This window comes from Drosophila sulfurigaster, chromosome 3, assembly GCF_023558435.1.
Source record: "Drosophila sulfurigaster albostrigata strain 15112-1811.04 chromosome 3, ASM2355843v2, whole genome shotgun sequence".
Taxonomy (NCBI): Eukaryota; Metazoa; Arthropoda; class Insecta; order Diptera; family Drosophilidae; genus Drosophila; species Drosophila sulfurigaster.
In genome coordinates this window covers 15158690-15172227 of record NC_084883.1, presented here as the reverse complement: position 1 = coordinate 15172227, position 13538 = coordinate 15158690, and the positions used below count along the sequence as shown (strand labels likewise).

Genomic DNA, 13538 nt, shown 5'->3' with positions numbered 1-13538 from the left:
GCATATTAACATACATACATATAATAGTACTATGGACTAGATACTAGAAGCTACATAATCGTAGGAATTCTTAAATGTAAGCTTTAAGTAGATTAGCGTATAATTATAATAATTTATTAACAAGAAATACTTTAGAGTTTTCCTATTTGTATCCACAATATACACTTTTACAAGGCCCAATGGCTGTGGGGTTTTTTTTTGTTTGAGGCGAAATGAAGGCTGAGAGAAGAAGGTAGTTATTAGAGTCTCGATGAGGAGAGCATAGTCTGTGGTTATAGTTTTGATTCAAATATGTAGGCGATAGAAGCTCAAATGCTGTTGTCTATCTAAGCGATAGATTAAGTTTTGATAGCGTGCTCTGCAGAGTATTCGTAATTCGGTTAAATGGAGATAGTTAAACGGAGATAGTTTGCTAGAGAGATGACGTTGACGATTACTTTTTGTTTATTTTAGATTTATTCGCTCCTGATTGCAGCTCGATGATCTAGACGATTTTCGATTGACCGATTCCAAATACGCTCCTGGGGTCCAACCTTCTGAATTGGAATCTGTGAATATGAATGGATGAATTATTTAAAATCGAGCTTAGCATTCCAAATGATGATTAATATAATTATGAACAAGCACAAACACCTTAATTTGAAATAACATTTACCTAAGACACGCACATACCACCAGCCGGCACAGCCCACTTTCAGTAGCTCGATAGCTTCGCCTTCTCGCATCGAAACTTCCGAGTGTCCCATAGCCGTATAATCAGCCAGGGCAATGAATTTACTGCCCTGTATCGAAATTTATACAAAAGGTTATTTGAGGGTCGGTCACCAATAAGTATGGTTAGTATGCGAACAAAGGCATTTAAATTATACTTAACAAAAGTAACGACTTTTTCAGAAGTGTAATTAAGTAAGGAGTGTTAATTATTAGACCATATAATCAATAAAAAATGTTAGCTTAGTTCGGAAATATTAGCACTGAAATAATAAATAAATAAAAATAATTTATAATGTATTAATTGTGTGTTAGTTTGTAGTTATACAGGATATATTGTACAGAAGAAAGCTTATATTTAGTTATTGGATTGATTTCCTGAATGTGATAAAAATATCTACTGTACAACTGTATTTAATGGTTAGCTTCAATATATTCTATCTATATGCAAGGATATTTATTGGTTAGCTTATTAGATTCGATCTAAATCTATCTGCAACGCAAATTAATTTAGTGGTTAGCTTAGATACAATTCTATCTCTATCTGCAGCACCAAACAACGAATTTGTTATTACAAATTTGAAACAGAGCTATGCACAAATCACATGCTGGCTAGCTTCGATTAACTTCTAGCGAGCCTGAAGGATATGTTAATGGAACACAGCGATAAACAATACATTCTTTTGTACATAGAGAGCGTGCACATTCTAGAGAACTGTGAGACTCTCATACCTAGACAGACTTCCATTCAAACATTTAGTCAACGGAAACATAAAACTTGGAGTTGGATTTGTTGCTGCGCGCAAAGGAGTTTGACGTGGACGTAGATGAAGAAGAACGATCGGCATTGTATGTCGCCCACTGGGCAAGGACATTCAGGAAGCTCTGTCGATTAGCCGATTTGAGAGATATACACAAATGAAACAATTAACAAAAGTCGTATGCACAATAGTAAACAGAATGAAATTAAAGGAATTTTGTGGATGAAATGAAAAAGAAACCCAAAGATTCAGACATTAGACTAAATACCAATAACCGAAAAGAGTTAGGAAGTTCTCATTACCGGCGTGCTGTTGTCTTCGTTCAGGGACAACTCGTCCTCGCTGTTGGAGTAATCAGAGCTCCAGCCACAGGCTTCTTGATGCTCACGGTCTCCCATGCCACTGCCGCTGGAATTGGTGCCGCCAACTGGTGCCGAACCATTCTCTTCGGTGCTGCAGTTGGAGTTGCGATTGGAGGACTCGGAGGAGGCATCACAGCTGATTGTGCGACTGGCTGAGCTCAGTATAATATTAGGGAGTATCCCAGGAGGTGGTCTGCTTGAGGCCACGATGATTGAGGCCATACTGTTTGATTTTCTCGCCCTTCAACTCTTCGAGCTGATTGAGCAGCACCCGCTTGATCTCCGCCACCCATTTGTTCTTCACATCCAGGGTTGGCGCCTGCATCGTGTGTACTTCCTGACGACCCTGGAGCCAGACCTCGAAGCGCTTTGTGTCGCCACGCACAGACTCGGTAAGACCAATTTGTGACATCTACAAAGGAAAGGCAATAAATAAAATGATTCTAATCAAAATTGAATTTATATTAAACTACCTTAACGTGATGCTTGAACTGATAGGTGCTCTTGTTGTGACCCGTCTTTGAGGTTTGCTTGCAGAAAAGCAGCGACTTCTGGTAGAGAAAGATATGCCGTTGCTGTGGCTTGATGCGAAGTCGTATGTCCTTCTTCGATTCCGTCCACACCTGGAACGAGTCCTGCAGCAACAGCTCACCCTGCTGCGCCAGATCGGTCTGCAAACCGAAGGAGAGAAGATGTTTAAAAGGGGGTTGTTAGAAATGTAAAATAAAAAGAATACTTACTGGGAATCCAGTGATTGCCACCTGATGCATGGAATCGTTGACGCACTTGAGCACAATCAACATGCAGTCGAGTGCCTTTTGCAGCTCCTTGGTGCAGCTGCCGCTGTCGCTAAAGCGCAGCAGATCCTTCAGCAGCAACTGGTACTTGGTGATGCGTTGCACAGGCTTCAGAAGATACGCGGCCAGCGGCAGCTTGTGGCCCAAACGCTTTTGACATTCCTGCAGAAAGAGATGCGTATCTACGAGCGTCTCACGCAAACGCTCAGAGCGCGGTATGTTCTGACAATAGAACGAGTACAGTCGATAGAAGGTATCACGCTATAAACCGAGAGAGTTGATTAACATTAGAGTCAATTATTGGAAAAGTACTTCAACATACTCTTTGCACAAAACAAAGCGCCACCAGCTCAGTGGTGGATATGCAGTTCTCTAGATCCTTGAGGAAGACCTCGTTGTGAAAAGTGTAGAGCTCGTGAAGATTGCCAAATAGTATCTCCTCCTTGCCCTGCAGACTGGCGGGCACCAGATGCATTAACTCATCGGACTGCATTTGGTCGCAGTATCCCTAAGAAGCAAGAGTTAGGAAATGTTATTGAAACGAGAGATAGTAGAAGATTTTTGCTAAGAACAAGTTACATCGCTATTCTGAAAATTGCTTAATTTACTGCTGATAAACTGGCCAAACTTTTGCTCCACATAGTGCTCGACATTGTCATAGCCTTGACCATTCACAAAGTCCTTGAGTACGCGCTCATATTTGGACAACTTGAATTTTGTGCTACGTAGCTTCGGCAGATTTTTCGAATCTGTTGCATCCTGAAAGTTCTCCTCGAAAAACTGGTGACAAAAGCTGAGCACATCACGATAGGAGCTGCTGTTCCACTCGTTGCCCAGTTCCTCTTTTATCTCTTCCTTCACGCTCTCCTCTTTGTCCTTTCGAACATTGAGATTATTCGGCCAGTTGGACCTACAGGAGCTGCACATTTGGCTATCCAAGCCGCTGATCTGCTTGGGCGCTTTCAATGACTTCGGCGTCGACAGCGACTTGGAATTGTTCAGCGATCCCAACGAGCTCTGGGCACGCACTATGGACGATGACACAGACATGAAGCTCTTGGGCTCGTTGTCATCGAGGTAAGCGAGAATATCCATGTAGTTCTTGCGCTGCAGATAGTCCTTGAATTCAGTATCGTTCTCAATCTCCGAGTAGCTATTCGACTCCAGATAGTCCTTGACCAAACGATACTCGAGCGACTCGTCGCAGCTAGATAATTCGATGAGCTCCTTGAAGATGGTGCGTCGCTGATCCTTTAGCCGTTGCAGACTATTGCTCACCGTTGCCTGTTGTTGTCTGCTGTCTAATGGCGAATCCTCGCGACGTTCACTGATCACAGACGCTTCGCGTTCCTCGCACTCTTGCAGCGTATTGATGATCTTGATCGTCGACTTGCCGTTCAGAATGTTGTGTGTGGCAAAGTTGCATAAATTGGTGCCGAAAATGTAATTGCCCCCGAGATCAGGACTGAAGCGTGGCCGAAAGTCCGCAGGACGATAGCTGATGCCACCGCAGGAGGATTGCGAGTCGAAGAGCGAGCCTTGAAAGGAGAGCGGCGACTCTCGTGGTTCGTCCGAATCGAAATGGAATTTCCTGATCAGCGAATCGCCAAATTTGAAATTGAATCGTCCGACGATGTTGCAAGCCGTATTGTGCACGCGTCGCAGCCGGAATGAGCTTTGCGCTGTCTGCGCTGTCTTCGGCTTTGAGGCTTTACGCAGATCGTAGCCACCGTAGCGCATATTAGCTAAATAGTTGATGCTGTTAGCTGTTCGACTTTGGCTTAATGGTTTTGTGCAATGTGAATTGCGAATCGAGTCCGTCGATAATGATGCTAGAATTTACTGTACCGCCGTGCTCGAGAGTCGATCGTTTAATGATCGCTGGCAATTCCTCGCTGGGGGCTGTCGGTCGGCCAACACACACGCTCAGAATTGGTAACAAATTATGAGTGGTAAACTTCTTAGTTCGATGCACGATGCGTTGTCAACTTCACTGGTTGTCTAATGGCTTTAATGCACTAATTACAAGCGGGCGCATTCAAGCGCTGCGCTGTGCCTAGGCATCATCAACATTGTGAAGAACCAAATCGCAAGCAGTAAACCAAGCAAAAGAAATGCTCTATTGTTTTCAGTTCGCTGACCACTGGGCAGCAGCAGTAACTTCTGAGATTCAGACTCCAATTGCGCCTTCATGCTTCGTGCCTTTGGGCTTGGGTCGTACCGTTGTACGGCTTACATTTGCATTTCCCCGACTTACTTAAAGTTCGCTTATCTACTAAGTGTAGTATATAAATTGCGCATTCTACATATTTACCTTTAGAATCGAACTCATTTCATTCACATAGATGCGCTCCGTCTCCAGCAGCTCAGAGAGTACATGGCCCCGCTTAAGTCGCCGCGCCTCAGCATCCTGCAATAAATCGAAATGTTATAGATAAATAAAGCACAGCTCATACATAGTTGGTACATTTTGATCAAAACTGGTATTTTTGTTCAACTGCCATTGGTACATATTATACATTTCACAACTCATGTTTGGTACATTTTCAATTGCTACTTATATTATTGGGACATTAATCATTGTTATTGGTACATTTAGCTTGTATTGGATTTGTGTCCAAATTGTACATTGTGTGTGCGTTGTGAATTGATGTTTATATTTCGATCGTATTTATTGCAAACATATTTATGACACAATATTGTGAAAATAATATTTATTTTTTAGGTATTTTACCATTTATATAATTTAAAGCTGTTTTTAGTACCCTTTTTATTAAAAATGGTAAATTTCCAAATTATTGTTATTAAAAATCTTTTTATTCCACTACAATAATCAAAACAAAATCTTTACAAATAAATGGTACACTATAAAATGACACATCATTAAAATCGTAAGCCAATAATATTCATGCTAATAAACAATTTGTTATGCAAATCTCATTTGTCATTTTTGCAGAAAAAAAGAAAAGCTGTGCCTAATCAGGCAGATTATTGAATAGCTTGAATTATATATCAATAAATGAGCTGCAGCTTAAAAATTGCAGTGAATGTTTGGAATAGTTATTTGACTTATACAACAAGATGGCAAATGAAAAGTCCTAAGTATAACATGTCAATTAAATGCATTAGTAATTACATTAGATAATACTATATTTATGTGAGTGTGTTATGAGTGGTGCGCTTGACTAACCTGTTGATTCTGCATTGCATGTTCGCCGTTGTCTGGACTCGAGCTGGTGTCGCTATTCAGCGAGCCCGAGTCAATGACACCGTCCATAGATCTGGGTCGCAGCTCATGTATGCCAGTCTGCAATGAATGAAGAAGGAACAACCAATAGAAACATAAATACAATATAAATGATGGCAATTAATAAAATACATCACAGATTTAGGCTAGTTTTTGGCAAAAATAATATTAAATAGATGATGCTCCCGCGCTGTAAAGCACTTTGTTTTTTTTTTTCTGTCTCTTAAAGGGAACACTCAAGAATGAAGACCTTAGGTCTACTAACGAACAAACGAAACGAAAAAAGAAACAACGGTTGGCATAGATCTCATCAGTGACGAGTTTGCGACGCGAACAAAAATCTTCAGGTTTCGACAACTTTGGCTGTGACTTTTCTAACTAGACAAAACGCTTTATTTAAATGTAAACGAACGGTTCTTTTTTTGGTTTTTGTTTTTCTTGTGCGCTTGTGGACAGTGAGCCAGTGAACCACTGACTGATGGCAGCCACTGTTACCACTTTCGCTCACTTTGACCGACCGCTTGCAACTTGCCACTTGCGGCCTGCCTCTTAATGCTTGCCTCTTGCCGCTTACCGGTCAATTCGTTCGACTTTCCACGCTTCTACTACGCTTTTGTGGTTTCATATACATAGTTGGGAGGGAGCTGGGCATTTTGAATGTTGTGCTTTAATGGGCAAGCAACAAACATACTTGCGCCCATTACCCAATAGTAGCAGTGGTGATAAGTTCATTCTTAACCAGTGGGAGGATCTAATTACTTTAGCTAATGCCGGTGTATATGAGATAATTGCCAAACAACTCTCGAAGCTTTGCGCTTTCTAAACCGTCAAAACAGACAAGACTAACTCTAAGTTAGTTGCTTGTGGCCAAGTTAGCTGCTTGTTGCTCACAGTCTGTTTATGGCTTTAATTGCCGCTTCCCTCGCCTGCTTTGCCAGAATTAACTCTGTTCTTTGCTCTGCTCTCCCTCATTACAATTAAGCAAGTGAGTAAACAAGACTCGGCACAAGGTCTAAATTGGCTCAGTTCTTCACTTTTCTAGTTTCCATTTTCATTTCGATTTCATTAACTGAAATTGGACCAACATTGGAGAGTATAGAGTCCTACGGTTCAGTTGATTTGCAATAGCGCATTTTAATTGGATCGTAAAAAAAAGTGAGAGTGCGATTGTCAACAAAGACAATTAATTAGCATAGCTAACAAGTGTCGCCTCGCCTCAGCGAAATGTCAAATTATGACATTAAGTTATTGTCACAATAATTTCTGCTTGCACTAATTATCCACAAGTTTGGAAAGCACATCATGAAGGTCGTCGTAGCAAAAACTTGGCCAAGCAGATGCTACGAATTTTCAGTCTATTGTTATTGTTGTTGTTTGTGTTTTCGGCAGCTTTCAATCGCGGCCAATAAGCATGGCCAACACAGAGAAATTCAGAGCAAACCGTGTTGGTACCGTTAGCTCATAAACTTTGGTATTTGAAGAGCTCTCGATCCGAAAGATTTTTTATGACAACTGATTGAAATGAGTGTCAGCAGAAGCAGAAGCTTAGCTTAGCACTCCACGCAGCTTCGATTCTTGAATTCTCTTAGCCAAGCCAAGTAGCCGCAACAGTAAAAAATATGTATATGAACAGATCTATTGGTAATACAGCCAACCATGTTAACAAACAGGGAAAGTGAAAGGTGCTAGCGGTAAAATCGACAGAGACACGAGACACCAGACACCACAATTCAATGACGATATCTTGCTACACTGCGTAGGTATTTAATATACAAATTTCGGTAAGAAATCAAAGTAATCAAAAAACTTTTACGATAGTTAAATGTTTCCTAAGTTCTTTCCGAAATGCATTTGATTAACTGGTTTAATATTCAAGCTGACCTACTTTGAATAAGAACAAGTAAAAGCGCTCTACTAAAAAAAAAAGGGTACGATTATGATATTTATTTTACGCCCAGTCTAAACAAACTTAAAACATGAAATCACAACTAAACAGAAAGTATAGCAAAGTACATTGTCTCTATTTCCTCTTCTTTATTTTTGTCGCATGCTTGTAAACTTGTTGCTTGAGTAACTTTTGTGTTTATTACCAGATCGTAATGAAATTTCTAGGACAGTGTCAAACTTGTTAATATATAATTTGTGTCAAAGTACAAGGCAAAAGTATTTAAGTTTACTGAAAAATATGATCAGTTTCGCATTAATAAGATAATTAGTACTTAGATGCTTCAAATCTTCGGTGGTACATTGAGTTTTCATTACGAAAGTTAAGCATATTATTTGATTGGTATTCCGTTTATTTATTTTTTTTTTTTCAAACTGAAGTCTCTTTATTCATAACAACACTGAAGATTTATTTTCATATGTTATACTATACAGCTAAAATTATAATAAATTTCATGTCTTGAACTCTTATCATAACAGAGACGTTTGAGAGAGTTTGTATAACTAGCTAAACTGTCAGATCTGTCAGATCTGAAGTCATTGCTGAACCTTCATATAAACCGGAGATGAGCGAATTGTGGTGAAAACCAATTGAAATGCGTGAATCTGTCCTTAGGCGATTTATTGACCGACAGACCTATGTATAATATGTAATCAGAGCTGTGGATCGAAGTTTCACGGCTGCTTACGTATCTAACATATTCGTTTACGAATTATTTTATTTGCAACTAGCCGCACAAAAAACAACGCATCATGTTTATGGCCTGGTGTTAATGAAGCCGCGGGCTACTACTTAAAAAAAACTTTAAACACAAAAAATGTACTAAAAAACGAACGAGTATCTGACGAATTGCTTCGTCGTGAAAAAATGCAAAGTATGTTCATAATTTGTTATGAAACCGCGAAATGAAAACCACAACGGACCAAATCAAACATAAAGTGGTTTTTTCTACTTCTTCTTTTATTTTTTGCTGGCTACATTTGGAGCTGTTTTATTTATTAATGAAACGAAGCTTCCTGGCACACGCTAGCCAACATACTCCACGCTACCTTCACCTTTGAATCACCAACCAACCATATTCACTCTCTTCGGGGCGTCTCAAATGTGTGACTTTCGGTTATATAACAATTGCCAACATATTGGAAGTACATACTTATACCAGATGTATACGAATAGATATACAAACAAAAAATGAACTATCTACTATATGCATCTACGTATAATTCATAATTATACGAGTAGTTCAGCCAAGACGAGCAGAGCCGAGCCAAGGCCTAATTATTTGATTCATTTTCTGTTTCGTGTCATTGGAGTATGTCGGATAAGATACTTCGCACCCATTTCCTGTTGCAAATATTTTCATGTATATAATTTGGAGTAGGAAAACTTCATTCCACCCGGACATAGACGTGGGCTGCAAATCATGTTCAAATATCTATTATTAGCAATTCTTAAGTAATCATTAAGCTAACGCAGCGGTTGTTCGACTTATGGTCGATATTTCTTTCTTATTTTTTTGGTAGTTTCATTCAGCAAATTTAAATAGGTAGCTTTGTTGAAGATTTGTTTACCAACTAAAGTTGGAGTTTATTCAGCTGTCATCTGAAAACCTAATGAGCTTAAGAATTCAGAACTTTAATTTATGGGGGTCCGTTTGTTGGATATTGTTGAGAATATTTCGGCAATAATGTGACATTTATAATAACAGCATTTTAGAATTGAACTAGAAATGTTTTGGTGAGCACGTTTTCACATTTATGAATGCATTTGTGAACCTAGAACTAGATTGTGGAAATAGTCTAAATTCTTTGGTCTATGTGTAAGCATTGAGTCTACTTTCTAAGTCTATAACAATTGATTCGTTTATAATATTGTGACTGTTTTATAATTTCCCTTTTCATTATTAAAGCGTATTTGGGTACCCAAGAGCGATTAATAAGTGTAGGCATAGGTTATACACTGTTTTATGTTATTCCATTCAGAACCGCATGATATTTCGGTGTTGAGGTCTTTTTAAGAGTATTATGAAATTAAATATAATGCTAATACTATGTGACATATTGAGAAATTGGAGAACGGCAATATTGCTTCTAAGAACTTTTGGTCAAGAAAGGATTACTTAGTATGGTATATTTCTTAGCTGCAGCGCTTAAGAGCTTTGCTGTGCCACATTTAAGACAAGTATTGAACTACATAATACAATGAGATAAGTTCATACTCATTCTCACGCTGCAACTCTGCTAATTGAGACTGAGTTGGAGTGATTAAGACTTCGCACAAGAATTGCAGAACAATTGAAGAAGTTCCTGACTTCTTCTGTATAACTTTTCAGTTAACGCAGTGTTGTTAAATGCCAATTTAACAGGTGAGTGCGAATGTGTAAACATAGAAACGGTAAATGCCAATGGTAAGTGAATTGTTTATTGAATTAGTTCTTAACAAGGGAAATGATGAAAATGCCTGCGCATAATTTCCCCCAACAAACCCAAGATGAGCGTAGACAAAGGGAGCAATAAAGTTTCATCAATTTGTGCTGCACATCGTGGAGAGCGGAAGCAACAAGTTGGAGAGTCGACGTCGCACTTCCGCCTAATTAGGGGCGTATAATTATTAGGTCTGCAGTGTTGGCACGGGAAATCCTACCTTTCGCGGCAATTGATTGTTATGCTGTCGGCTCGGAATGCGATGATCCAATTCAACCACAAAGTCACCCTCGTAGTACGAACAATCATCCTCATCGCAGCTGGACAGACTGCAACAGCAGCCGCCGGCAGCAGCATCCGCTTCCAGCTGATAGCAGGCATTGTTCCAATAGACGCCACCAATGGCATTGCAGCAATCGTAGTTGGCGCAACTGGCACTCGAGGCTCCAATGCCTGCCAGCTGATGTCCGGCACAGGAGCAGCAGTCCTGCTCGGACTCGCAGATTGAACTATTATCCCGACTCGAACCACCGCAGCCCGAGGATGACATGGAATCCCTAGAGGAGGGTGCCAGATGACGTGGTCTGGCCAAGGCAAGTTTATGCTCCTCGTAGTCATCGCAGCTGCTCACAAAGATCTTGACGCTGTTGCGCTTCGATGACGAGCTGAGGGGCTGCGTAGTGGGGCAGAGCATCAGCGAGTCTGTCTCCATGTAATCGTCGTTGGGATCCTTGCAGGATTCCTGCACCCAACTGTCATCGATGCTGATAGTTGTCGTCGTCGTGGTTGTTGTTGTATGCTGATGATTGTTCAGATTATTTAGATGTCGCTCTTTCTCGATGTTGCACTGCTTGGGCTGCACAGCAGCAGTGAGCAGCTCATTGGTTGTCGCCTTGGTGACGTTCTTCTTGGCAAAGTTCTGCAGATCATTGGGATCGGCTGCGATTTGTGTTCGCTGTGGCTGCTTGTGCACCTGCACCTTCACCTGAACACAATCGACGCATTTGTCCTCGCGACGCAGATTCGTTTGCTTCGTCTGCTGCTGTTCCTTGGTGTCGTTGGAGGAGGAAACCCCCGAGTCCGAGCAACTCTCCAGCGAGAAACGCTTCAGGCGTTCGCCCTGTGCAGCCAAGGTTGTTGAGCAGCTGCTCTTGGCTTCTGTTGCCGCTGCCAGTTGATTGACAATGTGCAGCGGTTGGCGCTTTTTGCGTATGTGAACACGCTCCAGCTTCGTCTTCTGCTGCAATCGCGGCGATTGCTGCTCTAGTTGCTGTGGCGGTGGCTGGCGACTACCCGCCTTTTGAAACATCCATTTCGGTGCCTGCTCTTGCTGCTGGAACAGCTGTTGCACACGTCGCTGCAGCTGCACGTTGGCCTCACTGTACGGTGGAGCCTCGCTACGCGGAGCAACCACAGTGGGTTTGGGTATGCGCGACTTGGGCTGCAGACGTTGCTGTGGCTGAAAGATGGGACTGCGCTGTGGCTCTGGCTGCTGCACACAGGCCACACATTGAGCTTCATCCATTGATTGCTGCTGTTGGGAGTTCGATCTGCGTTCGATGCGCGCTATGCGATCTGCGCGAGATTTGATCCCAGCTGCGGCGCCAGCTCTGGCAAGATCGCGTCGCACGTCGCGATAATTCCAGCTCTGCGACTTTTCGCAGTCGGGTGTCACGGTGCTCGCCTCGGTTACATCCGAATTGGAGTCGGAGCAGGAGCACGCCGACTGCGAGCAGCAACAATCCGATTCGTTAATCCTCGCTGTTTGCGGTCGATGTTGTTGCTGCTGCTGTTTTTGCTGCTGTGGTGGTTGCTTGGCCAGTAGCAGCCAGGACTCGACTGTGGGCGGTGCTGGCAATGCGGGCAACGGTTTGTGTGCGCTGTTCGGCGACAGCGGCTGGTGAGATGAGGGGCGTGGCATTTGCAGCGGCGCCGGCTGCCGTCGATAGCCCATGAAGCGTGCGGGATTATTGAGGTGCGGCGTGGACAGCGGTTCGTTCGATTTGCGCATCATTGCCTGCTTGCACTGATGCACATAGTTCACCTTGAGCAGCTCCATCGGGAGCAGCTCGCTGTTGGACATCCGTGAATCGATGGTGCTATCCATGCTGGGTGCTTCGCTGGTCGATGCTTTGCGGCCCATGGCCAGCGACTGCGGCACTTTGCCAATGGGCATATTCGAAAGTTTATCTCATGAGTGTCTCAACGACACGAATAATAATAATAATTATTGCAGCAACAACAACACTTGTTGCACATTTCACAATTCGCCACACTATGATATCTCTCTCTCTCGCTATTCTGATGCAAATATGTTTTGGGGCTATGGTCCAGTTGCGAGGTCAGCCTTTGTCACGCCTCGTTATTGATCCCCCATTCACTGCCAATAATAATGATAATAAAAAAACACACACACACACGCTCACTTTATGCACCTTTTCATCGCAGTTATGCAAAGCATCGCGATGTCTCACTTGATCGCGACGACGCGCGACACGACGACGCTTTGCGACTTGAGCTTCACACGTCGTGTTTGCTTCGTATTGGTTTCGTTTCACGGCGTTTCGAGTCTCACGTTCGTATGCGCGCGTTGTTGCGTATTGTTCGAAAGATCGGCTTCAACTGAAGCTCAGACGACTTGCATTGGCGACAGCTACTCAGTTTGTTGGGGGGAAGCTCGCTGCCAACATGTTGCTTGCAAAGGTTGTAAGCGAAACGCAGCAGTAGAAGTTGCGTTCGATGCCATTGAATAGTGTGTAAGCACAAACTTGAAATCATGAAGACCAAGTTCTGTTATGTTTATCACATGTATACGTAAATTTTGGATAGTCTAATTGGATTCAGCAGAGACAAGAATTTATAGCAAGCAACTACTGCAGAGATAATTGAGCTAGATTGATCGCAATTGAATTGTGTTTATACAGGCAAGACGAAGATGTAAGTGGCGCTCCTTGCGCTTTTTAAATGTACTAATTGATCGATAATGAGATTATGCTTATCGATATCTTTCGAAACGAAATTTGTTTATGTTCCTGCTGTTTATCGAGTCATCAAATTTGAAATTTTTATATATGTATGTACAAATTTAAACTTTTAACAGTTAAAGCAAAACTTGTGAATAAATTGCATTTAGTAGTAGGTATCATTGATTATCAAAGTTGTTAACAGTGAATTTTTAGACAACGAAGTTTTACTTTGCTTTATATTTTTTTCAATCCATAATTATAATACCTAAGCAATAACATACAACTATGTTTAATAATAGTTGTGGATGAGCATAAACCTGACTTAT

The 13538-nt window shown here is 41.7% G+C and overlaps 1 protein-coding gene across 7 annotated transcripts in view; it reads right to left on the bottom strand.

The window, feature by feature from the left end:
• Positions 1–145: 145 nt before the first annotated feature.
• The window catches only part of LOC133842637 (guanine nucleotide exchange factor DBS), a 41001-nt gene continuing 27608 nt past the window's right edge, over positions 146–13538 (bottom strand). For 4 of the 7 annotated variants that reach the window (XM_062275820.1, XM_062275823.1, XM_062275824.1 and 1 more), the window contains exons 11-18: positions 5822–5938; positions 4946–5041; positions 2954–3139; positions 2575–2892; positions 2308–2505; positions 1775–2246; positions 1444–1596; positions 146–548 (exon numbers count right to left, since the gene is read on the bottom strand). In XM_062275820.1, the coding sequence (XP_062131804.1) occupies positions 2004–2246; positions 2308–2505; positions 2575–2892; positions 2954–3139; positions 4946–5041; positions 5822–5938 (1158 nt within the window). In that variant the 3' untranslated portion in view covers positions 146–548; positions 1444–1596; positions 1775–2003. Of the gene's footprint in view, positions 549–663; positions 783–821; positions 975–1443; positions 1597–1774; positions 2247–2307; positions 2506–2574; positions 2893–2953; positions 3140–4945; positions 5042–5821; positions 5939–10466; positions 12845–13538 lie in introns of those variants that run through there. The other 3 variants (XM_062275826.1, XM_062275821.1, XM_062275822.1) reach the window with 3 other exon arrangements.